General features: G+C 29.0%; 2 protein-coding genes and 1 long non-coding RNA gene across 3 annotated transcripts; 1 reads left to right on the plus strand and 2 right to left on the minus strand.

The window, feature by feature from the left end:
• Nucleotides 1-10,044: 10,044 nt before the first annotated feature.
• LOC136092056 (uncharacterized) lies at nucleotides 10,045-10,602 on the minus strand. Its single transcript, XM_065819774.1, has one exon. The coding sequence runs from the start codon at nucleotides 10,600-10,602 to the stop codon at nucleotides 10,045-10,047; it is 558 nt and encodes a 185-aa protein (XP_065675846.1).
• A 3,811-nt stretch (nucleotides 10,603-14,413) lies between these two features.
• On the minus strand, nucleotides 14,414-16,660 carry LOC136092335 (uncharacterized). Its single transcript, XR_010644352.1, has 2 exons — nucleotides 16,077-16,660; nucleotides 14,414-14,522 (listed from the first exon to the last, which is right to left on the minus strand). It is a non-coding gene; the product is annotated as an uncharacterized LOC136092335 (long non-coding RNA).
• Nucleotides 16,661-17,028: 368 nt separating this feature from the next.
• Nucleotides 17,029-17,655, plus strand: LOC136092057 (uncharacterized). The gene is made up of 2 exons (XM_065819775.1): nucleotides 17,029-17,176; nucleotides 17,258-17,655. Exons 1-2 carry the CDS (start codon nucleotides 17,029-17,031, stop codon nucleotides 17,653-17,655), a joined length of 546 nt encoding a protein of 181 aa, XP_065675847.1.
• Nucleotides 17,656-26,368: the final 8,713 nt, after the last annotated feature.

The following is a 26,368-nucleotide window of genomic DNA, read 5'->3' on the forward strand; positions in this document are numbered from 1 at the left end:
CGCTGCGTCGGTAAATCAGACGTAGATGGAAGCTGCTGAGAATCATTGATTAGATGTGACAATTCATAATTACGCTTAGAAAACAATCTCTTTTCCTCGACACTGGCGTTTGGACATGTTGATCTTTTATGCGCTGCAAGGCGTTCCTTCGACCATTGAACAGTTTTGTTACATGCTAAACAAGTGCCAGAACGCTTCTCTCGATCAAGATTTGTCAAATAATTCAAAACTTTGGTGTTTTCCATTTTAAACATTTTGAATGGCAAAAATACACGATTTCTTGATTCTAAATCACTTTAAATTGTAGTAAGAAACACTTACAAAAGTTTATATCGATTGATTATATGTAGCTCGAACCAAAAAGAAACAGATAAGTAATGAAAAACTCGTAAAAAGTAGATAATTATGCAAAAATAATTTCAGACATTTAATTCAGATAATTTAAATTTTTCGTTTCCATTAAAGTGCAGACGTCGGCGCCGTCGTCTGCGCAGATATGCGCATATTTTGTCTGCGCAGATCTGTGCAGACACATTTTCCGAACCCTAATTTAGATTATAATAGATTAGGGTAATATAAACACCATAAGCGAAAATTGGAACATTTTCAAAAATGGTTATGCTGGATCCAAAATTTTTGTGAATAAACAACTTTCAGGGATTCCTTCTTATTATCCACTAAGATATTTGGTCAACCGAAGTTTTTTCTTAAAAACACAGAGATGATGTGTAACAAAAGTAACAAAAGTGCTCATATTACCCAGACCACTTGGTAATATGAGCACTTTATACTAGCTCAAGAAAAGAACATTAATTAAGTTAAAAAATACGAACCTGACAATTAGAACTAATATTTGGAATACAATGGTTCGTTATTAACAAAACTTATCAAACTTTAAGCCACTTTTTGTTGAAACAATACTACTATGTTTTCCGCAAAAAAAAAAAAAAAAAATGAATTTATTATTTTTTCAATTTTATTGACTCAAACCTTGGAACGATAAAAACTCAAATTTTTTGAATTGCAGAAAAATATTAAGTGCTGTTATAATATTAAAATTTTATACCATATTTTTATTCAAATTTTTTGTTTTTATTCAAAAATCACTGCAATTTTAGGGCTTTAAACAAAATAATTTCAATGAAAAACACTGGGTAGTTTGAGCATGCTCATATTACGCAAAAGTAACATCTTTAAATAAAGTCACAACAATGTTTAATTGCATGGTTTTTTAAACAAAAATGGATTGGATTTTTAGCTAACATATATTTATTTATGAAAAAATTAATTTCATTGTTTTAGCACCAAAGTTTCGCGCTACAGATTTATTCATGCGTGATGATATTATTTTAACAACACAAAAAATTTAACAGCGTTTTAATTAGATGATAGCCGCTTATTACTGCATATAAATTTACGCTTATTGTACTGATTTCTGTTATCACCACATAAATTTGATTCGAAAAATACAAAACAACTTGAACTTCACTGCTTACATCTAAGAAACTTTTAAGTACGTTCATTTTACCAAGGTCATATTACCCTATTATACCCTACATGCAATATATATTTAGTGCTAATAAAAACTTTTTTCTATTTCAAAATCACCTTTTAAAAAAAATACCTAAAGTCTATTGTATTAAAATCTAGTTGAAGTAAGATTCTTTTAGAATCTGTTTTAAATTTTTCAAGTGAGTAGTGTTCTTTAGTAAACTTTTTAGTAAAAGTTTTCTAGATACTTATAAGATATTTCACTAAATTAAGATTGAAATATAAGTAGAGATATTCCATGTGTCATTTTAAACATTTTTTTTATTTAGGTGCCCCAAGAAGTCTTTTCGGTCTTATCACGGAGCACCGCGGATAAGCATTTAATTGGAAGTTCACGCCTCCTTCCTAACCGATGTCGCAAAACTTGCCCAGAGGTGGAGTTTGAACCACGGATCCTTTGTTTCTGAGGCAAGTGCGCTACCAATGCAACACGGCTGCTTTAACATGAATAGTAATGTTTGTTAAATGTTTACTTTATAAATATTTAAGGCCTTGAGACGATTTAATAGTGGTTCGCAATACACAGTTCTGTTTGTCCCAAATACAATTCTATAAGCATGCTTTTGTTTACTGTTAAAGTTTTTTGAGTTTTCCGTAATTTGTATTTCCCCATGCAATCTTGCAGTAAGAAATATAGTTGTGAATAAATGAAAAAAAAATTTCATTTGAGCTCAAGTATTTAAAAATGGTTTTGTTCTATAAAGTACGGAAATATTATAAGAGATTTTACTTTCAATGGATTGGATGTGAAACTTCCATGACAGATTTTAATCAAGAATTACTCCTGAAAAGTTAACAGTAGATTCCCTTTTTACATCTGTTTTATTGAATAAAAGATTTTGCAATTTAAGTGGAATATTATCAACTTTATTTGATTTGTGGAACAGGATGAGTTTATCTACACTTAGTTTTATCTACATTTAGCGAAGGGCGGTTACTTATAAATTCATTTACTTTTGATAATTCTTCATTAAAAATTTCGAAAAATTTTTTTACCAACGGACAATCTATCAGAATACCTAACAAAGTTCATACACCCACTAGTCGAATCTCTACCAGCCTACATTAAAGACAGTATACACTTTCTTAACATGTTACAAAATATACGACTTCAATCTTCGGAATTCATCTTTGTGACGGCTGACGTGACATCACTCTACACCAACATCCCACATAGAGATGGCATAGACGCAGCATTACACTACTTGAGGCTCATACCAATACAAGATAAACCAACTGACTGCCCATCCCCGGGTATCATAGGTAACCTAATAGAAGAAATTCTATCAAACAGTACTTTTTCCTTTGGTGACAAACACTACCATCAACTGACAGGCACATCAATGGGCACACGAGTTGCGCCATGCTATGCGAATTTATTTATGGGGAGGCTTGACAAACGAATCACTAACCAATTTCCGAACCACATTACTTTCTACAGAAGATTCATTGACGACATATTCTTCATTTTTCAAGGACCCACACAAGTGTTAGATCAGATCTGTAACTACATGAACACCATTCATCCAACTATCAAATTCACTTTTGATGACTCAGCGACATCAATAAACTTTTTAGACATACTATTGTACAAAAATGAACAAGGGAACATTCACACAACCATCTACCGAAAACCAACTGACACAATGGGACTACTTCATTATGACTCACATCATCCTACACACACCATACCGGGCACCATATACAGCCAAGCTCTCAAATACTGCACTATCATTACAGAACTTAACAACCTACAAAAAGAACTTAAATACCTAACTATGACACTAGTACTTAGGGACTATCCTCTGCACATCATCAACAATAACATTGAAAAAGCGCTTTATAAAACGCAACATGAACTCATCAACAACAGACGAGCGCAGGAAAATACAGAACGACTAACGATAATTACACCATATACTCCCATTGGACAACAAATCAACAGCATTATTCTTAATAACTGGAACATGATTGACCCAGACTTACAACTACAGGACATATTTCCACACAAACCACTATCAGTACATACAAACTTAAAATCTATTAAAGCCTTACTAATACACACTAAACACCAACAATAATAACTGTACAAGAAATATCAGCTTTTATTTCAACCCCTCTATCAACATCATCTAAATGGAAACGCAAAACTTTTTAAGAACAAAAACTCTGGTTCAACAAGACTCTAAAAACTAACACAAATTTGTCATCGGCGTTCCAGGCCTCGCTTGCCTCAGTCTCTTATTCAGCATAAAAGCCATTTCTAAAACCGCATAATATTCTGTTTGAAGTCTAATACAGAGCGGTGAGTAAAATTACTTCAATTTATTTACATTCTTCGGATATTTAGGCGGATTAAGATTCCTATCAATCTTCACATTCCCTGTATACCACTGTTTATTTATAATTCTTAAATTTAACTTTTATATCAACGACAAGCTGATATTCATCATCAAGAACACATTTTACATCCTCGTCACGGTTTAAACTAAAGATAATATTTATTTTCAAAATGGTAAGCACACATGTTTTTATTACTTAACTTTCTTTTATTCTATTCGCAATTATATTTGTAGACAAATTATATGTAATAATATTTATATGTAAGGGGACTTATGTCTTTATTTTCTCTCATTTTACTAAGGTTTTTTAAGTATACAGTTATAATTTATAAATATGTCCCAAAATGACTATCACTTTGTGTTGCGTGTCTGTGGTACATAATAAATGTCATATGATATCTATGTGAATGCCTACATTGACATTCACAAGTAGATACACAAAGGTCCTGGTCAGAGTTTACCAAGAAAAGAACAAACTATGTCTAAGACAAACCATCCCATCACAAAATACTGGTGTTTTACAAATTTTGAGCACGTGATCGTTTTTAGCTAAGTAGTGTCGACCATTGGTCAGGCGCCAGACCTTCGAAACTCCCTGATGATAATTAATGGTCCTGATGAGAATGTCATCTTGAAACTACATGGGTAATTGGATAATAAAACACCTATATTTTAATCATATACCACTCTATACACTGATGCTTGTCATTCTAAGATTTGTACTAATATTTCAAGAATTTATATTTGCTGATTTATACCTATAGAGTTATACTTAACCCAAATTGGGTCATTAAAACATTACTCTAACACCTATTTAACACAATAAATGTGTGAAAGTTAGTGTAATGTATATAATACATGTAAATAATTTATGGATGTCTTGGAATATATATGTATGTCTATTAGGTATATGTGTGTGCATAAACATGCGTGAGCACATATATACTCATATGTTTGTATGAGAATATACGTAACTATTTTTTATCAGTGGGTGTTTGTGCATATTTATGTATATATTTGTAGACAGATACATGCCTATTTTTATGTATATGTATGTATGTTTGTGGGTATAAATATATGTATAAGGGTATGTATGTATATATATATATACATTTAGTGGGTGTATGTGTATAGCCAGAATGCATAACCACTGCCCAGTACTACCTAGTTTCACATTAGGTGTCCAGTACTACATAATGTGCTTGTGCATATCAGGCTGTACATAATATGTCTAATGTTACTATAAGTATACACGATATTTAATACATAATTTCTGTCAAATACACTAAAGGTACTACATCTAATATTCTTTTTATAGTCACTGCACCTTTTTACTATATATATTTATCATATCTATAACTGAAGCCACACCACACTAACTATATATAAAACAAATCATTCCACTCCAAATATTCTACTAGAGCTCTGTTACATACACCATCTAATAACTACTTAAAAAACAAATAATTTTACTCCAACTCTGTGACATACACCCATATACATCTCTCTATAAAAAATAAGTAATAACACTTAAATTACAACTTAAATTATATCTAAATATGTACACATGTTATTGTTAATGTATCATTCTCACACTGTTAAAATACTATAATAATGCTAATAAAGAGTTATTAAGCTATTGAGGAATAAAAAAACACAAATTCACATTGTTACTAGATACCACAACTTAATTTTGATAACCAGCTTCTAACCACTAAGATTGTTTTAATACTAAAAACTCATACTATAGACACAAGTCACCATGAATATAAGTAAACACTATCTCAACCATACTATACATACAGTTTGTTTAATTGACAAGAGGTTACCTGCTACCTGTCTTATAAAAACGAATAATTCTTCTCCACATCAGATACTCCTGTTAACATAACAGTCACATGACATTTTCACAGTTACTCTTATAACTTATACATAATTCCATATAATCTCAGATTATTAGTTGTAAAAAAAAAAAAAAAAAAAAAAATATATATATATATATAGATTATTAGTTGTAAAATATATATACAAGTTTGTGATACTATATTAGTGTAATTCTGTTTAAATTTTCCAGATTATCTAGTAAAAATAGTCAGTTATTTTAAAATACATGTTATTGGACTTCCAGTATTCACGTCTAGCTTACGTTACACCAGTTTTAATGACTTTCAACCAATTTTATACTTACAACTCATACCATCAAGACATTTTATTGCAGTAGAGACACACAAGTACACAGCATTGACTGTCTACATTACATATGCATCTACAAGACTCAAAACAGTTCACAACTCTTACTGACACTTGTGATACTGCAACAAAACACTGTACTTATCAACACTCATGTCAACAAAGTGACTTACAATTGTATGCAAGTTGTACTGAGCCCCACTAAGTGTCCTCTGGTCACAGTGTTAATTCAGAAGTCTGTGGCAATCGTCCTGACAGGATACTCTGAGAATAGTTCTTTTGGGATAACACAATGATATACCTTGACGAGATACCCTGGTGTATACCCAGAGTGGAACTTCTGTTGGGATACCTGTCTTGGGCGAAAGTTAGAGGTCTTCCTGTGTTCATACTGTACCATAGGGCACGAATCCATATTGTACTCGAGACGTCAATGACACACTTAAATCGATAATGTATGTTTACCACCCTAATAATACAGACCACAGGATAACTACTTATAAAACGAATAATTCTGCTCCATCACTGATACTGTCTACACATCACACTTACGCTTGACACTAACAACAATTTAGTAAAACAACAGTAAATGACTCTTATGTATCTCGACTATTATTTATTGTTATTGTTTATTTTTACAACATTATACTTATCATTTTTTTAGTAATTTTCTACTTTGTTTATTTTCTACTTTGTTCTACTTTGAGGCTCTTTGTTTTCCACTGGACATCTGTCCTTTTGTACTTTTGTCTCACTCTGCTCAAATCTTTTTAACTTATTATTCATCCCTAAGGCGTTCACTGCTCGGTGCAGCTTCACTAAAATGCTCTGCGTTTACAAAAAAATTTTTTTTATATCTTTGTGTGAATAAAACAGATTGGAATTGTCAGCAAATAATATAAAATATAATTTTCTATATGTTAAAAAAGCAGCCATTTATATACAGTAGAAACGATAATGGTCCTAAAATAGATCATTAGGGAACCCCGCAATTTATTAGTTGTTTTTTTTGTTTTAATCGTCTCCTAGGTTATGCATTGTTTCCTGTTAGTCAAGTAGTCTTTAAACCAACGTAAGTTTAAGTAAGTAATGCTTATTCAGAAATTTTATTTACAAATAGATTAATATTATTTTTATAATTAGGATGTTCATCAAATACCATACCAATGATATTAGGTGATGCGGTTTCTTATATTATTGCTTAGTTGTGGGACTTGATGAAATAAAGTCCGACAACTAAAATTGTCGATGAAATAAAGTATATTTAGTTTTACTAATATTCAAAGAAAGTTTGTTCGATTTGCGCCAGTCATTAAAGTTTTCCAGCTCCCAATTTATTGTAGAAAAAACATTTTGTTTTTATATTTGGAATGTGAATAAAAAAGTTTAGTGTCGTTAGCAAAAGTTTAATGTTCGAAGAAATGTATATATTATTTACGTAAATTAAGAATATTAAAGGTCCAAAAACTTCAATCCTTCAAAAATTTTAGAAGCGATAGTTTATAATAGAACATTTAAATATCTTAATAACACCAAACTGTTATAAGTTTGGTTTACAAAAACATATATTCAACGGAACACGTGATTATTTAATTTGTAAACTTCCTGTTCCGTTTTTATAAAAATCAATTTACACTTGGTGTTTTTGTTAATCTGTTTGGAAGCGTTTGATACCATTAAACATAATATTTTGCTTCAAAAACTTAAATACTACAGTGTAAAAATTATATGTTAAAATGGTACCAAAGTAACAAAATGATTAAAATACAGAGTGCCGTTCTACAGGGCTCTATTTTAGAGCCTGTTTTATTTTTAATTTAAATAAACAAGATATTTTTAATTTATATAAAAAAAGCACCAGAAATAAGTTGTATTATGTTTCCCGATGCTATCATCAGCAAACAACACATAGTTTTTAACCGCTATGGTTTATATAATTATATAGTTAAGTTTATATACCTCAAGGATCAATACATGGGCCTTTGCTTTTCTTAATCTATGTAAACGATGGCATCAAAAACAATTTGAATTATAATGTTTGCTAACGATAGCAACTTTTTTATCCTTGAAAAACTTATATGCGAACTAATTGTTCATTTCTGCTGTGTATAGAAATGAACAATAAATTAGAAAAAATTTCGGAATGGTTTAGGGCAAACAAACTCTCTATTAACTCAAGTAAAACAAAGTTTTCTTTATTTCATTCTTTAAAAAAAAGAAGTTCAATTTTTTTTTTCAAAATTATTTATTAAAAAAAGTGTTTTGACAAAAATCTAAATTGGAATAAACATTTGGCTTATTTAGGTCGTAAAGTATCCAAAGGCATAGGAATAATATACCAGTCACGTTACTTATTAAAAAAACCACTACTCAAAAAAACAATATAGTTTCGTTCAAAGTTACCTAAATTACGGTAATATTGCATGGTAATACCTATAAAACTAAACAAGAACCACTCTATAGTAAACAGAAGCGTGCTATACGTGTGATTAATGTTTAAAATAAAAAAGAACCTTCAAAACCTCTTTTTGAACAAACTTTTTTACTAACATGGTTTGAACTAAATGTATATAATGTGTAATGTATAATAGCAAAATTCTGAAAAGTCCTTCAATTTTCTATAGTTTTTATAAACAAAAACCAGATTTACAAATATTTATTGTGTACAAATAGTAACCTGTTAAAGCTTTCATGCAAAAATAAGCTTGAGCAATCAGTGGCGGATACAAAGGAGGGGTTGGGGGTAAAGGGTTTTTTTACAATTACTATTTTTCATTATACTAGTTATAATTACTATTTATTAGCCAATTACTACAGTTACTATTACAAAAACTATTTACAACTTTTTTTTTCCAAATCTAAAACTATTTCATAGCATTACAAAAAATATCTATTGTTGCATTTCTAACATTTTTACTTTGTAGAAGAAAAACAATGAAAGTTTCTAAACATTTTAATGTGATCATCTATTAGGGGAGAGTTGCCTTAATTGGAACACTTTAGGAAAAAATATTTATTAACCAAAGATGGCTTAACTATGAAAACATTTATGAATTAAATAATATAGATATACAACCCTACTATGCTTTTATTAATGATTCGACTCTATTGATCGCACCCTTATTGGATATAAACTTTGATTTTTCAAGGCACCATTTTGTTCCAATAAAGGCAACTGGTCTCCTTGAATGGAACACATATATTCTTTAATTAGAACAGTTCTAATATTTGAATAAATTACAGCTATAAAACTTATGGCTCAAAGGAAAAATTAATTGATTAGCTTTTTAATAAAAGATATTTAAAAGATATAATAACAAATAAAAATTACAACAAATATTTAATCCTTTTTTCGCAATTCATAAGTCTTTTTTTCTTGCAGCTTCTGCACTTGGGATGGTAGTGGTGATATGTGGTGTGCTGTGGTGGCGATGGTGATTTTACTTGATGTGCTCAATTTCATTTGGTCCATGGTGATTGAGTCAAGTGCTATTTGCTTTCCTGTGGTTTTTGCAATAGTTTGGCAGTTATTGGATTTAGTGTGAGCTTTTTTTTTGTAGATTTTTTAATTTGTTTGGAAGCTATTTGATTTAGTGTGTGCTTTTGATTTCTTGGTGTAATTTCTAGAGCACGTCTATATGGGGAGCTTGTAAGATCAGCCGCCTGAGTTGTTCGTGATCTTCTTTTTTTGTTTTTTACTTCAAGTGAAACCACTGGCAAAAGAGACAAAGTTGAAACTGAAACAAGACATTTTAATTTTTTTTCACTTGATTTATCTGTAGATAGTTTTGTCATCCCATCTATACTTTCAGATGACTGAAGATTGTTTGAAGGATCAACATCAGTAAATGAAGAGGCTGTAAAATCAGAATCAGTGAATACATTTATGTCCAAAGGCCACAACCCACTAGCCTGAAATCCTTTCATAGCAATTCTCAATGATGCTGCCTGACTATATGCGTCACCAAATAATTCTGCAACTTGCCAAGTTGTTACTGGTTGTGATATGTGACCGCATCCATTTTCGCATAGCTTCATCATAGTATGTACCAAGTGGTCCAAAGAACGCAACGTCTAATGGTTGCAGTCTGTGTGTAGTATGGGGAGGTAGTGATACCATACGCACTCCAGCATTTCGTGCTAGATATATCGCTGCCAAATTTTTTGAATGTGTAACATGACCATCAAGTATCAACAAAACTTTTGATTGTTTTAAAGGTTTAACAACTTTAATGAAATGATTGAGCCAATCTAAAAAACCTTCATTTGACATCCATCCTTTCTCTTGAGTACTAAATACAGTTCCTGGAGGTGCACCATTTGTTATTTCTGGCTTCATTCTTTTGTGTTTATATATTAACATTGGTGGAACATAAAATCCTGCTGCAGATACACAAACTACAGCTGTTACTGAATTTCCTCGTTCACTACTAGTCATAATTCCAACTCGTTTTTTGCCCCTTGCACTAATAATTTTTATCTGACCATCTTGTACTGTTGATAAACTAGTTTCATCCATATTTTTTTTTTCCTGCCATTCGTGTTTGTTTGTTAAAATTATGTGTGATGTTGTTAGCTTCCGCAATATCAAATGCTAGACGACGAAGATCATCATTCCTTAATCCAAAGTACATTGATTCTAATAATAAACAGTGATCAGCTAGTTCTGTTTCAATTTCATTAGGTAAGGTGGTAAGTCGACCATGAAATTTCACATTTGCAACAGCAACTTTGTTTTTTTCATTTATATGCCTTGACAAAGTTGCTTTTGGAATACAAAATTCATAAGCGGCTTAATTTAAGCTGATTTCTCCTTGTTTTATTGCTTCAACAGCCTTTTTCAAGTTTTCTACTTTCCATTTTCCATATTTTCGTGGTGTTTGCATCTAAAATAAAAGCAAATTACTATGAAGATACATAAGGAGAGTTTTATAATCTTATTACAGGCTTTTTTTTCATATATTTATTTGTTATTCATATATGATTAAGTTAATTATATACTCATTATATAATCATTATTTTTCATCATTTTTGTTTAGTTAATCATTAACTATATACATCAAAATCTATATAAACTATATAAAGTTTGCAACTTTATATATTAACTTCTATATACAGTAAAAAACTTATGCTGGGTATATACTTTATGTTCTCTTACAAGTTTATCCGTTAAATAGAAATGTATAACTTTTGTAAAACTTTTACATTTTATTTTTTACTAAAAGATAAAATGATTTGTTAATTAAAGTATACGATGTTTACAATCAACTTTATATCCTTAGACTAAACTTTAGACTATGAAAAAAATTTTGTGAAAAATCATTTCATACTTTAAAGCAAGACTAAATACCAATTCCAAAAAAGCAACAAATGTCTAACAATAATACTATGTCTATAAAAGAAATTCGCTTTAAAAAATATTATACAGTCGGACTAATGAAATTTTCTGATAATTCGGACGTCAAGTAGCGTGTTATGAGATGACATCGTTTCAATTACGGCAACTTTTGAAGTTCCATTCTGGGCAACATAGGACCATGGTGTTGTGGCAAAATATTTACATACAAGTAACAACTTACGCTATAAGCTCTTAATATCACATAGACTTAAAACCCTTAAAGTTTAAAATTTTAAAAAAATTATCATCAAACTCAATATCGTTAAGCTTCTGTAATCGTTTAAATGCAACGATAAAATTAGATCGCAAAAATTTTTTTCTTTAAAAAAAAGTAATTTTATTCACATACGTGCAGTTTTTAAGTTTAAATACTAGAAGTTTCAAAAAATAAAGAAAATTATTTTCTTTACAAGAAAAAATATTCATGAAAGTAGAATATGTTCCAGTTTCTAAATAAAGCTAAGTGTTCCAATTAAGGAGCTGTTCCAATTTCGGCAACTCTCCCCTATATAATTCATTCTATTATATAATTAGATAGCAATAAAAAACAATAAAAATACTATCGTTCTATTTTGAAAATTTTTTTAAACTCTATTAAAAACATTCAAAAAAAAATATAGATTTGGTTTTAATGGTAAATTTTTTTTTTTAATTTAATTTTAATTTCTAGTATAGTTAATATACGCGATTTTGATTTTGAGTTAAAATTTCAATAAAAAAGTATTTATTCTTCAGCAATTAAAGTTGTAACACTTTAATTTATATTACACTTATATACACTATATACACTTATATTCAGTTTTATTTAAATAAAGATACGAAGAATTTTTTTTTATAGTAACTGAATGAATTTCTTATGGTTTAGATTTATATTTAGAAAACGAAAGTGTTTTAATTATTATTATTTTGAATAAATAAATAACAAATGATTTTTACTATTTTAAATGAAATTATTTTTATTAGCAACAATGACCAACAGAGTTAAGAAGACAAAAGAGGCTCTTTAGATAACTATTTTGTCAAAAGAATTAAAGTTCTACCAACACAGGACCATGCTGGTCCTATCGTTTTGCCTTTATCTTTGGTGTCTTCATCCGAACGATTTAATTGCGCATTTTTTGGCGGGGCTGAAAATAATCAAATTACAATGAAACTTAGTCCTTTTTCTAGAGAACCTGAACTTGGTATGAATGCTGCTAATTTTACAAGTAAAACTAATGCAAAAATTGATACCTGTTTGCCTATAAACATTGGGGTATTTTTAACACCTCAGGTAACTGAACAAGGTAAATACCGAATATTGATATCTCAGTGGAATGAACAGGATTCTTTAACAAAGGCCGCATTACTAAAAAATGCAATATCTGAGCCCTTATTTGTAATAACACTTTGTTCATTAACCAATATGTTAAATACCACAACGTCTTTAGGTAAGGCTCTTCAAAAAAAATTATTGGATAGGGAATATGTCAAAACTGTTCTTAAACATACCATAAAGATTGTAAATAAAAGATGACAGAATGACGAAAACTTTAATGCTATATTTATGACTGCATCAAAGTTACTAGAAGACTTAGGTTTAAAAATCAAGATTCCACGAATTACAGGAAAATAAACTAATCGCGCAAACCTCAATACCAATAATTCTCCAACTTACTATAGAGTCAATGTTTATTTACCGTTACTTGATAGCATACTTCTAGATTTACAGTTCAGATTTTCTGATGAAACCTTAAACTCTTTTGAACTAAATGTAAAAATACCTAGAAAACTATTAAATAAAACAAAGACAGAGTTAACAGTATCAATAACTAGTATACTGAGTTTTATGAAAGGGTTGCCCAACATAAATACTGTTGAAGAGTATGTCCAATTAATGAATTTTTTTTTTCATTAATTGGACATTCTCTTCAAATTTTGAATTTTGGGAGCTTAAATGGAAAGACGCAATCAAAAAGCAACAAGACCTATCTGAATAAGCGCTGGAAGCATACAAGCAATGTGATGGTAATGTCTTCCTTTAATTAAAGGTATTTTGCAACTACTTTGTACCCTTACTGTTAGCGTTGCTTCGGGAGAACGGAGTTTTTCAGTTTTAAAGACTCAAAACTTGGTTAAGATCCAATATAGGACAAGAACGATTAAATGGCCTTGCTATGAAGCATATTCATAGAGATTGCATCATAAATATTAAAAAGATTTTTGCATCTTCGAAAACTATAAAGCTCAATTTTATATTGTAGTTTATTAATAATAGTCTTTATTAAAAAAAAAAGAATATACTAAAGAAAATATTTTGTCTTTGTTGCACATTACAGAGAGGGCCAGATAAACCTATAGGCAGACAAGACTGCAGCCTATGCACCATGATTTTTGCGCGCTCGATTTTTAAATGGGGTATCATGGAAAAAAAATTGTAGTATTTAGGAGTGTTTAGGGCCCCAAAAATTTTTTCTGCCTAGGGCTCTCAAGGATATAAATCCGTCCCTTATTACAGGTTAAATATTTATTTTCAACGTTTGATTTTTTCAAGATACTTATATACAGATACATTCAATATATTTATTAGTAAACTTTTCTTAAATCATTCTAAGTAACCAAAAAAAAAAGTCACGGCGTTAATTTTTGTTCAAAAATCTCCGATTGTGGGTTTGAGCGTGTTTTCACACTTACTGTTATAGTAATTATATCTTGAGATTATAATTTCACATTGATAACATAATTTCTAATTGGTATTTTCAGAAAAATATTACTCCAATTATAATTGTACTTCTGAATGAAAATTAATTATTAAAAAACTAAAAATCTATATGTAAAATAATTTTTTAAATTTAAAATTTTGTAAATCGCCAAAATTAAACAATCTCCAAAAATAATTTAAAGAAATTATGAATTATAAGTAATCTAATTAGTAAATAAAATAAAGGGAAAATTTTTCTTAGAAAATGCTGCTATGAAAATTATTTTAAATTGGTTTGCAGTTGAAGATTCTTTTGATTTCGTTACAGGAAAGTAAGTCGTCAAGTAGAGCCTGCCAATACCTAAAAAACAAAAATAAAAAATTACTAATGTCCTATCAATTTATCATACATGTGCTATTTTCATTCAATTTGTAAATTCTATTTCATAAATCTACACACACTGTAATTTGCATAGCTTGTTGAACAGCCTAGCTTTAGATATGTTGTGATTTAAATAGCTAACCTTAACTTAATCTTAAACCAATGGAATAATTTATTCTTAAACCAATATAATAACTTAACCTTAAACCAATAGAACTACTATATACATCTACACCTTAATTTATTCAAAAAAATAATAAAAAGCATAACATTAGGAAAAGTATCATCTTATTGATAGTTTTATAACAGGTAATATTTATAAAAACCAATAGAAATAAATTATTTTCATATTTTGAATATCTTTTTTATGAAGGTTATATGAAAATATCTTGAAATGATATGAATAAAATCCAAGTCTAAATAAATATATTAATTAATTTGAACAAATTACTTCAAATTAATTAAATTGAGATATAATTAAAAAGCAAAAGGATTTTCAGAAATAAAATGATACCAAAAAATTTTTTGTTTGTTTATTCTTATTGATGTTTGCTAGCACAAAGTTTTTAATAAAAAGCCATAAAACTGAGCAGCCTTGTAAGTCATTACATCTGTGATACTTATTTTGAAATTCACAATACTTGAAATAACATACAAATCCGGAGTCTTTTTGGGATTCCGCATCTTCGCTTGGATCATGGCTTTACTTAAATAACCTTAACACAAACATCAAGGTTTTTAATAATCTGATACCTTGTATCAGATGACTATAACCTCATAATAAGTATATTCGATACTTTGCACCAGATGTTTATCAACTTTGAAAAACAAACAACAAATTGTTTTTGTTTTTGAACATGCATCATATAAATATTAATGAATATAAATGAGAGAAAGTTTTTTAAGACACCAACATTTGTATGAAAAATTATTAATATAAAATATTTAAATCTGTAAAAATAGGAAATTTGTGACACTTCAGTTCATTACTTATATAATGTAACATATTTAAATAGTCATTTGAATATGCTAATTATAATTCCTAAAAAACTTTTTTGTAGCTGTTTACACATTTTATTCAGAGTAGTACCAGTCTTTACATTTCTGGAGGTCTTTCAATGAAACTGTTATAACCAATAATAAACTTGTTTATCAACTTAATAATAAGTTAATAACATGTAACCAAGTAGAAAATTTATCCTTCATAAAAGTATTTAATGAAGTTACAATTTGTTAACAAAGTATACAAAAATTAGGAATAAAATCCAGACAATTTTAAAACTTAATGAACATAACTTTGAAATTCATGAATACGAATTAAAACAGAAAACAAAACAAAAATATAAAAGTAAAAATAATAATTATTATAAACAATACAATATAAAAAATTATGAAGATCGAAAAATAAAAAGATAAAACTTGGAACTTCAAAAACTTTCAAGCATTTTTTTTTTCAGCCAAATAAAATAAAATGTAATATTTAGTGTTTAAATATCCTAATAACAAAATAATGTAGCATAAACATAAACTTACTTCATAAAATGATATGAATGTATTTCTCTGTTAAACACAGACAACATTGATGTGTAGCCAGTCACACATTGCAAGTTAAGATATTTGTAAACATTTTTTCATACTGTTTTAATATATATTTATACCTACTAATAAATATTATTGTTATGAAATATGTTTTATCAATTATAAAATTAAAAAAAAATTTTTTAATGTCAAGTGACAAAAAAATAAAAAATTGTATAACAGTTACATTTTAACATTCAAGATAAAGTCTTAAAAATAGTTTATTTGTTTTTTAATCAAATAACAAAAAAAAATATTTTTCAAAAATGGCTGCCAGTTTTCTGAAAATTAGTCAAAAAGTCACACAGACTATATACATAGACACATATACATAGTCATCAGATATAAACTCATACTTATCTTTTACTTCTTTTATGATAAAATTCTAACCGTAATAAAAACTTATCATTTAATGTTATACTGACGGAAGTTCAATTCACTTTTAACACTGAAGTTGACTTCAGTTCAAAAAGTCGTGGCTCTACTTGTTGTGTACCAAACTGTTTTAATAATTCTAAGTGTAATAAAAACTTATCATTTTATGTTATACCCAAGAAAAAAGTTTTAAGAAAGTTATGGTTAGTCAAACCATAACTTTCTTAAAACTTTTTTCTTGGGTATAACACAAACCATACATTAAACAACACAAATACCTTATAGAGAAGAACTGTCAATTCCTGTTTTGAGCTACAAAGAGAAATTAAAACAAGAAAATAAAATTCTTAAAGATCAAATTGAGGACATTATAAAAGAAAAATAACAGTTAGTAAACACTCAAAAAGAAGCTATATGTAAGCTCAATGAAAAAATACTTCTATCACAATTTACAGTTCAAAGGTTTCAACATAACAAAGAACATTTCAAATTTTACACAGGTTTTGAAAATTATGAACTATTTAAAGTAGTCATGAAGTTTTTAGAACCAGAAATATATTCACTCAATTTTTGGGGTTCAATGTCTATTATCTCTGATGATTTAAATGAAACTTCTTCATCTAAAACAAGAGGAAGATCGTCTATATTAAATGTTGAAAAGGAATTTTTTTATGGTGCCAGTTTGACTTCGTTTCGCTTTTCCTATAGAAGATTTAGCAATACGGTTTAATATTTCATACTTTTACTGTGATGCCAACTAGTTAATTGCACTCAATCAGCAATGTTCTCAAAATATAAACATCACCATACAGCAAAAGGTTTGATTGGTATTGTACCAAGTGGTGCAACTACATTTGTTTCTAATTTATATGCAGGAAGATCAAGCGATAAACAAATAACAAATCACTGTGGCATACTAAAATTATGTCTGATGGCAGATCGAGGTTGTATCATAAATGACTTACCAAAAGGAAAAAGCCTCAACATACCACCATTTCTTGAAAGCGATTTCCAACTTACATTGGAAAAAGAATTAGAAACAAGAAGAGTTGCATCTGTGCGAATTCATGTTGAATGTGCAATTGCAAGAATCAAAAACTACAAAATATTACAAAACACATTTCCACTTTCAATGGCTGCTGACACGAACAAAATATAGGTCATAGTTTGTTATTTAGTTACTTTTCTACAACCTCTAATAAAAGCTGATAGCAAATAATGTAACAAGACAAAATAAGAAAAGTTTTATAAATATTTTGTAAATTTTATTTTACTTTAAATATTTCTGTTAAATAAATTTGAAATAAAAATTTGTTAACTCTGGAAAAATAATTGTATTCCATATTTCCGCATCATAATCTATTGTTTCGATGTTCAATGATTTTTCTGTGTACACAATAAAATCAATTGTTTAAGTTTCTGTTGGTGCCATTACGCCTTGACATTGATAATAATAGGGATGCTTTATTTTTAATTTTGTAGCACCATTGTTAAATTTAATATAGAAGTTTTTATCTTGACACGCTTCTTCAATTATTAAATGTTTTTTTGAAGAAGGATATTTCACTTCAAGTACTTTTTCAGTGTTAGCTATTCCATCAGGGCTACAACCCAACCAAGGGCAATTTGGGTTTATAAAAAACCCACATCGAGTAACACTTGACTTCGCTATGCTTTCATATAGTTTTATTGCTATTTCTTCATTATCCTTTCCCCACATACAGCTTTCTCCTACTTTGATATTTTTAGTTTGTAAAGCTTTTTTTAAATGGATGTTGGGTAAATTTTTTCTACCTATTTATTACATTAAAATTTGAAAGATGTCAATCATTTGCATCTTTCTTGATACCATAATGTACTTTCAGATTGTTTAACTGTATTGACTTCAATATTTTTAGCTACCTCAATGTCAACAATTAAATGCAATTCTACAAATGCTTTTTGTTCAAAGGTCAAACAACTAAAATCAATCATACTTTTTAATTTGTCAAATAGAGCAATAATAATCAATCTGTCATCTTTTTTACTAAAATGTTCCTCAATTTCATTTTCTACAAATGTTGACAGAGATGAATTATAAAAGGAACATGTCTGAAAGTTATTATCACAAATTATTGAAGATATATATGTCCCCTAGCAGATTTTCTAAACCTTCACATAGTGTTTGAAGTTGTAAAGTTGAAGTTTTGTAACAACATGGTATTAACGTGTTCCTGAAACTAAAGGTCTTTTTCGAGACTATTTTTGTCTTTAAAAGCATCAGCTTTTTCAAAATTTAAGTTTGAAAACAAAATTGCTTTAGAGTTGGATGATACCCCTGGCACATGCCATATCTGTAAAAATCAGTACATGTTTCGGATTCTGGGACCACTTTAATTTCTAACTCTTTATAGTCAACTAGTTGATATAGTGATGCAGCAGCATGCTTACAACAGCCACCCCTCCCCCGCACCAGCTTTACAATAGCATTTAGCATAAAGTATTTCGCCAGTAGACTGGCACAAGTGTATGAAAACTTCGTATTGTTTACGTTTCATAGAAGCAGCAACATTAGACTTTACAATAAACAAGTTTATGGAAGCTTTTACATTTGCTTTAACACATACATTTTTGACGTAATTTTCTTTAAATAAACGATAGCCAAGAGTTTAGTGCTTATCGGCTCCTCTTTTACAATTATCAATATATATAGTCTCATTAACATGATATTTCTTGATAAAATTGTGAGATATATTTGGTAAAAGTAAAATGTCTCTTGACCAAGTTTATATACTCTTGTTTATAGATTCTTCTTCGTCGACAGCAATAAGTTCATCATGCTTAAGTTCCCAAAAAATAGCTTTAGATGCCTGATAAGAGTTCTGAAAAGGACTATCATCAATTTTCTTTTCTAAGTCAGCAGTAAATAAACTCATCATTAAAATAATATTTAATCCCAAATGCTTTAATCGGATTCTTTTGATTTAAATGAATACAACTATCACAATATTGCGCATTTGCCGAGATATGGGAAAAGTCCTTTTGGCCAAAAATTAACGCCGTGGTGGTTTATCTGGAACAAAAAAGCGGATTTTTTTTTGTTAGTCAAATTAATCCCCCCACCCCACACACCAGGGTGTCTGTGTACACACACCCTCGTGCACCTCATATCTGCAATAAGTTTTTACTAAATAATTTAAATAATATTGATTTTTAAATATTCTGGTCGCTACAAGTAAAAAAAAAAGGAAAACTAAACATTTTGAGTGGACATTTTAATTTTTGTATAAACTTGCTCCATATAACTTAAGAAGTTTAAAAATTTTTACGTGCCGCTTGGATACTGCTTATAACTTTAGTTAGAGACAAAAATAGATGCAACTTTTTGAAAAGATTTCAAGTATAAAATATCCGCCATGTTTATATAAATCGAATACCGAAAAACATTAATTTAGTTTTTACAAATAATTGAAAGGGGGGTTAACAATTTGTAAAATTAGACGTTTTAAATATAATTACTAAAATTTATGTAATTAAAATTTCATAAACATTATTAAAAAACAAATTTGTTTATAATTGCTGCTTAATGTTGTATTAAAATAATAAAATAGTTTTAACTTAATAAATCTAAAAAATAAAATTTGTCCCCGTTCTTTGTTTTCTTTGTTTACGCTAAAAAAGGTTTACCCATGTTTTGTTAAAAAAAGACGTGACATTTTGAAAAAAGGATGTGAAACGCTTACAAAATGCGCAACGGAAAGTGCAGCAAACATGTTGAAAAAAAACGCTGCAAATAAAGCTGACATCCCTTGACTCATGGCTAGTATATTGGACACAGAATGGCAAGCCATAACTTCCTTAAAGTTATATTATCATTGGTTTTGTTACGTACAACTATAAATGACCCCTGTTTAACTACCTAATTACACCTAAAAGGATACCAGAAGATGTCCATACTATTAGCTATCTTCCTACTATTAACTAATAGCTTACAAGCTTGAGCACAGTGCTTGAATTTCTGTTCTAGTCAAAAGCTAAAGGCGAGAATCTTGGTCTCTCAGAAACTGACGTTGCAATGGATCAAGCTTTATATGCAAAAGCGATGGAAATCCTGATGAACCCTAATCATATTGATCTTAAAAGATTTATTGTCCTCCAAATGGGTGCATTTCACACATCTTATATTTTTCTAGGTGTTATTGGCAAAAGATTTAATGATGCTGGATTACAAGACTGGATAACTGAAGCTGATATAGCCGGTGGGTGGTTTCTTTGCCGTTTGAACCACATCTCTTCCTCACCTGAGTTCGTTAACTGTTTAAAGGAGGTAAATAAGTTTGCCTTAATATGCTTCATGTCTGTGAATTTTTTTTTTATTCACCTCAAGACCGAGAAGACCACTACAGTCGGGGAGGCTACTTTTTGTAGTTATAACCCTCTCTCAACTCTATAACTCCGAAACACGAATCTCGACGATTATTTCTAGACGAATTATGACAATTTAAAATCCTTGTTTGATGACGATTTCTTCAAAACTTTATATGATTACTCAAATATGTTAAATGATATTGAAAATATCAATTCCGGACCAACTTTCACTCTTTGGTTTTCCTTTATTGAAATATTAAAATTTTTTTTGGACTCTTCATTTGGAGGCAACATATCAAATGCTACCGTAGTTTTTTGCATATGGTTGTCCGAGTTATTCTCTCTTTTTAACTTTCTATTGGACCGAAATGATGCAAACTCCTAAAACTTTGGAGTACAAGCTTGCATAAACTGTTGATAAATACTCATCCAAGTATTTATCAACAGTTTATGCAAGCTTGTACTCCAAAATATTTTATTTGGATTTCAACAAGTTTTAGTTTTAAAAATAGCTTTAAATTAAATCTTTATAGTTTATTATCTTTTTGAAAGTGATGGAAACTTCTCCGTAAGAAGAACGAGCTGTACGTTAAACAAAGTTCTATCTGACCAATGTATTGAACAAACTATAAATCGTGATCAGAAATGCCAAGAAGGAATAAAAGGTTATAGTACATCTGAAAGAACTGATCAACTTGAGGTTGAATGGATGCTCATTCACCTGCTCCAGAAGATTTTTTCCCAAATTCTGTTTTGAGATATCAAAAGCTACTAAAACTTCAATCAAGACGCACTCCACAATACATGACAAGTCAAAAGCCGTTTTATTTAGTTGCTTATATTGTACAATATACAGACTTTATTTAGATATTTATTTAATATTTTAAAATAAAAATACATATATATCCATTTATTTAACCAAAAATTGAAAATTAAAAGTTTTATAATTTTACAAAATTAGGTTAGGTGTCACTCATATAGTTAAAAACTAGTCTTTGGAGTGACACCTAAATAAAATAAACAGACAAAAACAAAAAAATTCAACAGTAATATTATTAAATGAAAGCAAGTGTAAATTAAATTAATTATAAAAAATAATGGTTAAGCTATAATAAATTAAATAAGAAGAAAAAAAAATGAGAATACTCAATTAATAACAACAATAAAAATCATTAGCAACAACAGCACAAATAATAACAAACTTTACGCAAACGAAAAGGCAAGCGCAAAATCTACAGAACGAAAACAAAAATTAAATTACGAAAAGGCAAATACAAAAACTTCTACAAAATAAAATAAATTATATTTGTTACTCTTGGCGGATACAGAAAAGCGTAGAAACTTGTAGTGAATTATTTTTGTTTTAAGTAGTTCTTTTTGTTATTTTTTTGAACTTTTTTCGAACTTCTTTTCTTTTAAGTTGTTACTCGCTTTTAATTGATTTTGTTTTATTTTATTAAATCTATTTGTTTTACTTTTTTATTCATTTTCTTGTTTTATGTTTTTTTTTTAATCTTTTAGTTCGTTTTTACCTTTTGATATTTTTGTTATTTAACATTATTTTAACTTATCTTTTTTATTTTTTTAAATAATTTCTTTTCGTTTTTCCTTTTTCCTTTTCACCATTATAAAAACGCTTCCGCCATTTGCGATGTCATTGCAAAGTGACATAATTTTGTGACAAAAATTTTTTTGAATATTATTTAAAAATTTTCTGCTAAAAAGAAATTTATTTCATAAAAAATTAAACTTAGCTATGAAAAATATTAAATTAAACTATTAGTAGTAAGTATTTCATGCAAAATGTATATATTTGCTATAAGAATGTTAAATTTTGCATAGAATGATATGTTAAAAAAAAAAAATCAAACTTTTTAAAAAAATGCTTTTTTTCTTTATGAGCCATCTTAACTACTTAAGTTAAGTTTTTTAAACGAGTAACTGTTAGTTAAAAAAGTAATTTACTTTTACAAGTAAAAGTTATTTGCATTTTTACTTTTACTTGTAATTGTAACTTACTTTAAATGGTAAGTCGTGTAAAGTAAACTACTTTGAAAAGTAATTTTGGTTATAATTATGTAAAAAATTTACATCAAAATGTAATTTACTTTTTAAATGTAAAAAAATTATTTATGAAAGTAAACTTACGCAAATATAATATTTAAAAAACATAACGCTTACTTTGCAAAATAAAATAAAACGACATAGTTGCGTTGAACAAAATAAAATAAAACTACAATAGTTGCTTTGCATCTGGTTTTTAATCTGTTTGTTTATTCATAATTTTGAACATTATTTTTTCAGAAAAAAAAAAATTCAACGTTACAATTAGGGGAGAATGGGGCACCATGACACATTGTAATTGTGGAGGCATCTTAAGAGTTGTGAAAACCACTTTTATATAGTGAAGCAGCTACAACTACAGCTATGTTTTAAAAAAAATTATATCATTTGACATCATTAGGCCTGCAAGAGGTCGAAATTTGTGTTTTTTTGATGACAAAGTAATTTATTAGTTTTTAAAGCTCATAAGTTTTAAGGTACCTTATTCAATATGTCTATCAGTAAGTAACATTTTGTTAACTACAATCCATAAGCTTTTTACTTATTTTAACAAAATCATTGTAAAAACAAGTTGATACTAAAATAAAGCAATTATTTTCTGTTAGCAAGTATGGGGTAACTTGATACAGCATTTATGTGGGGTCCTAAAACTGTAGAATAGTACTCCATTATGTCATAAACAATTCCTAAAATCATTTCTTTTAATATTTATAATCAATTTTAAAAAGATTTATGTAAATATAACACAAGGAGATCCCATTTCGATACAAAGCCATTATTTGTTGACGCTTAAGAATGATATTTAAAACAATGTATTATCTGGTCTTCTGAAATGTGATTCGGACCATTGGATGCATTATTTGGGTTATAAATATTAATTTGTTTATATTTCAAAAAAAGTTCTGTCTATTCTCTATGTTTTATACTTTTTATTTACTTTTATAATGATGCTCATAGTGTGTTTCAAGGAATCCCATGGTACCTTGAAACAAATTTCTAATTTTAATTTAACTTGTCTCACAAGTATAACCTGTTATACTTTGGTAATTTATAGAATTTATTTTGAAGGTATAAATTTATTCTTCAAATTAAACCATTCGCCTAAAATAAAAAACGTAATAAAAAATTGTTACGAAGCAAAATAGTGTGTCATGGTGCCCTACTCTCCACTACGTAAAAAAAAAAATACAATTACATAAAAAAAATAAGTAATAAAAATAAAAAAAAAGTTCTCAAAAAAAGTTTATTGAAACTTCACGGATATAAACTATATCAAAGAGTATTTATCGAGTTTTTTGAAACTATATCAAAGAGTATTTATCGAGAATTATCGAAAGCAATTCATATATATATATACACCTTAAAATCGCTTCCACTGGTAATTGCTAAAAATGGTAACACAAAAACAGCTTAAAGACGCTCTGGAAAACGCTGATAAAATTGACAAAGAAGAGCTTAAACAAGCTCTTAAGAAATTAAAATACTTACTGCCAGAATTGACGAACTTACTAATAGAATTGATTTGTAGGATATTGAAATAAAGTCCCTGAAAGACAGCAAAAGTGGTGAAAAAACTTTGTCATCTAAATTAGTTGAACAAGTCAGCAAACCCTGTACATTAGCAAACGTAGCTGTAGTGAGCGCGCTCAATAAGCATAATAGGGACGTGACTAATAGAGAAAAGAGAATTGTTGTGTTTGGTTTACCTGAATCTTTAAAAACTCAACCAAGCGATATAACTAAAGATGACACCGCGGAATTCAAAAAGGTTATGGCATCTTTAAGTAAATCAGTCAATTTAGTCAGAGTTGAACGTTTCAAAAAAAAAAAAAAACTTTAATTCTGGTAAACCTGCTCCTCTTATGATTGAAGTTGATTCGGTATCTATCAGAAACAACGTTATAGTATCGGCTAAACAATAAGCATCAATTTTAAAGATATATTTATACCGCACAGCAGCAGAACAAAGTGAGTTCAATATATTAAACTCAGAAAGAAAAGCAGCTAATTCTGACCTTGACAAGCCCTTTAGATTTGTCATCCGCAGCAATAAATTGCGATGCATTAATGTCTCACAGGAAGTTGAAATCAATGGACGCAAAAAGCATCCTTTCATCGAATGGAGAGATGCACAAGCAGCCAGAATTGCAAAAACACAATGAATCAAATTGTTTACCTGCGAATATTTATTTAAATGCATTAAATACAAAAATAAAATCTGCTAAATCTAAGCCTAAAAATACATTTTTAAAATGTTTTTATACTAACGCAATTTCTTTTAATCCGGATAGAATGAACGATTATCTGCACTCTGTTACATAAACATGTATGATTTAATCTTTATTTCTGAGACATGGTTTACTGAAATATCTGCTTCTCAATTGAACAAATACTCACTAGTAAAGAAGATTCGAATTGGTCATGGTGTAGGTGTTGCTATATACATCAAGCGCGATTTAGTCGTGAATGAGGTATCTAATCGTCATCTAAGAGAGATCTTAAACAACAGCAACTCCGAGCAAATATGGTATGAAATTATAATCGGTAACAAAATTGTTCTTATTGGTTGTGTCTATTGACCACCTTTATCGCATATATATGATATAAATAAAACAATTATATTGGCTAAGCAAGCTGTTGATAGAAAAGCGCACAGTTGTATGTTACTAACAGGTGATTTCAACTTTCTAAATATCAAATGGATGACAGGATCGACGATGATGATAGGATCGAATTATTAAGTGGTCAAAATAGTGCGGCAAGTGTTTTTCTTGATACTTTGGCTAATCATAACCTAGAACAATTAGTTGATTTTTCAACATTTGAAACATCTAATGGTAAAGGAAAAAACATTTTGGATTTAATTATAACAGATTCTTCAACTAGAGTAATCAACTTATCTAGCTCTCTGCCGTTAGGTGATTTGTCGCAAGGTCATCGCATATTGAGTTGGGATTATGTTGTCCTTTCCAAAAATGAGGCTACTTTTTCAAACAAAAATATGACTTTAATAAAGGTGATATAAATTTTGGTGAAAAGATTATGGAAACTAACTGGAAGCAATTATTTGAAAATAAAAACACTAATGAGTGCTATGAACTATAACATGAACAATAAATATGATAAACTCAGCAAGCAATTTATTCCGTTAAAATAAGTCCAAACCACTCGTAATGCGCCGTGGATGAATAAGGAGGTACTAGCTATAATAAAGCAAAAAAAAAACAACTGGGCAATTACTTATCTGCAACTAACTGGCGGTCAGAGACAATGATTCGTGAATATAGGAAACTAAGAAGCCAAGTGCAGAAAACAAGTAAACATCGCGTTCAAGTACTTGAAGCACAACTAGAATCAAATAAAATTAATCCTAAAAAGGTGTACACTTATGCAAAGGCGCAACTTAGCATAAAAGGCTAGGATAAGTGGGGAGGGGGGGGGGGTGAAGGGTACATAGTTTC

Source organism: Hydra vulgaris, chromosome 15 (genome assembly GCF_038396675.1).
Source record: "Hydra vulgaris chromosome 15, alternate assembly HydraT2T_AEP".
NCBI classification, from domain to species: Eukaryota; Metazoa; Cnidaria; class Hydrozoa; order Anthoathecata; family Hydridae; genus Hydra; species Hydra vulgaris.

Coding starts and splice junctions, on each gene's coding strand:
- LOC136092056 (XM_065819774.1), bottom strand. CDS start 10,602: ATGGATGAAACTAGTTTATCAACAGTACAAGATGGTCAGATAAAAATT.
- LOC136092057 (XM_065819775.1), top strand. CDS start 17,029: ATGAAGTTTTTAGAACCAGAAATATATTCACTCAATTTTTGGGGTTCA. Junction 17,177..17,257: donor GGAATTTTTTTATGGTGCCA/GTTTGACTTCGT, acceptor GATGCCAACTAG/TTAATTGCACTCAATCAGCA.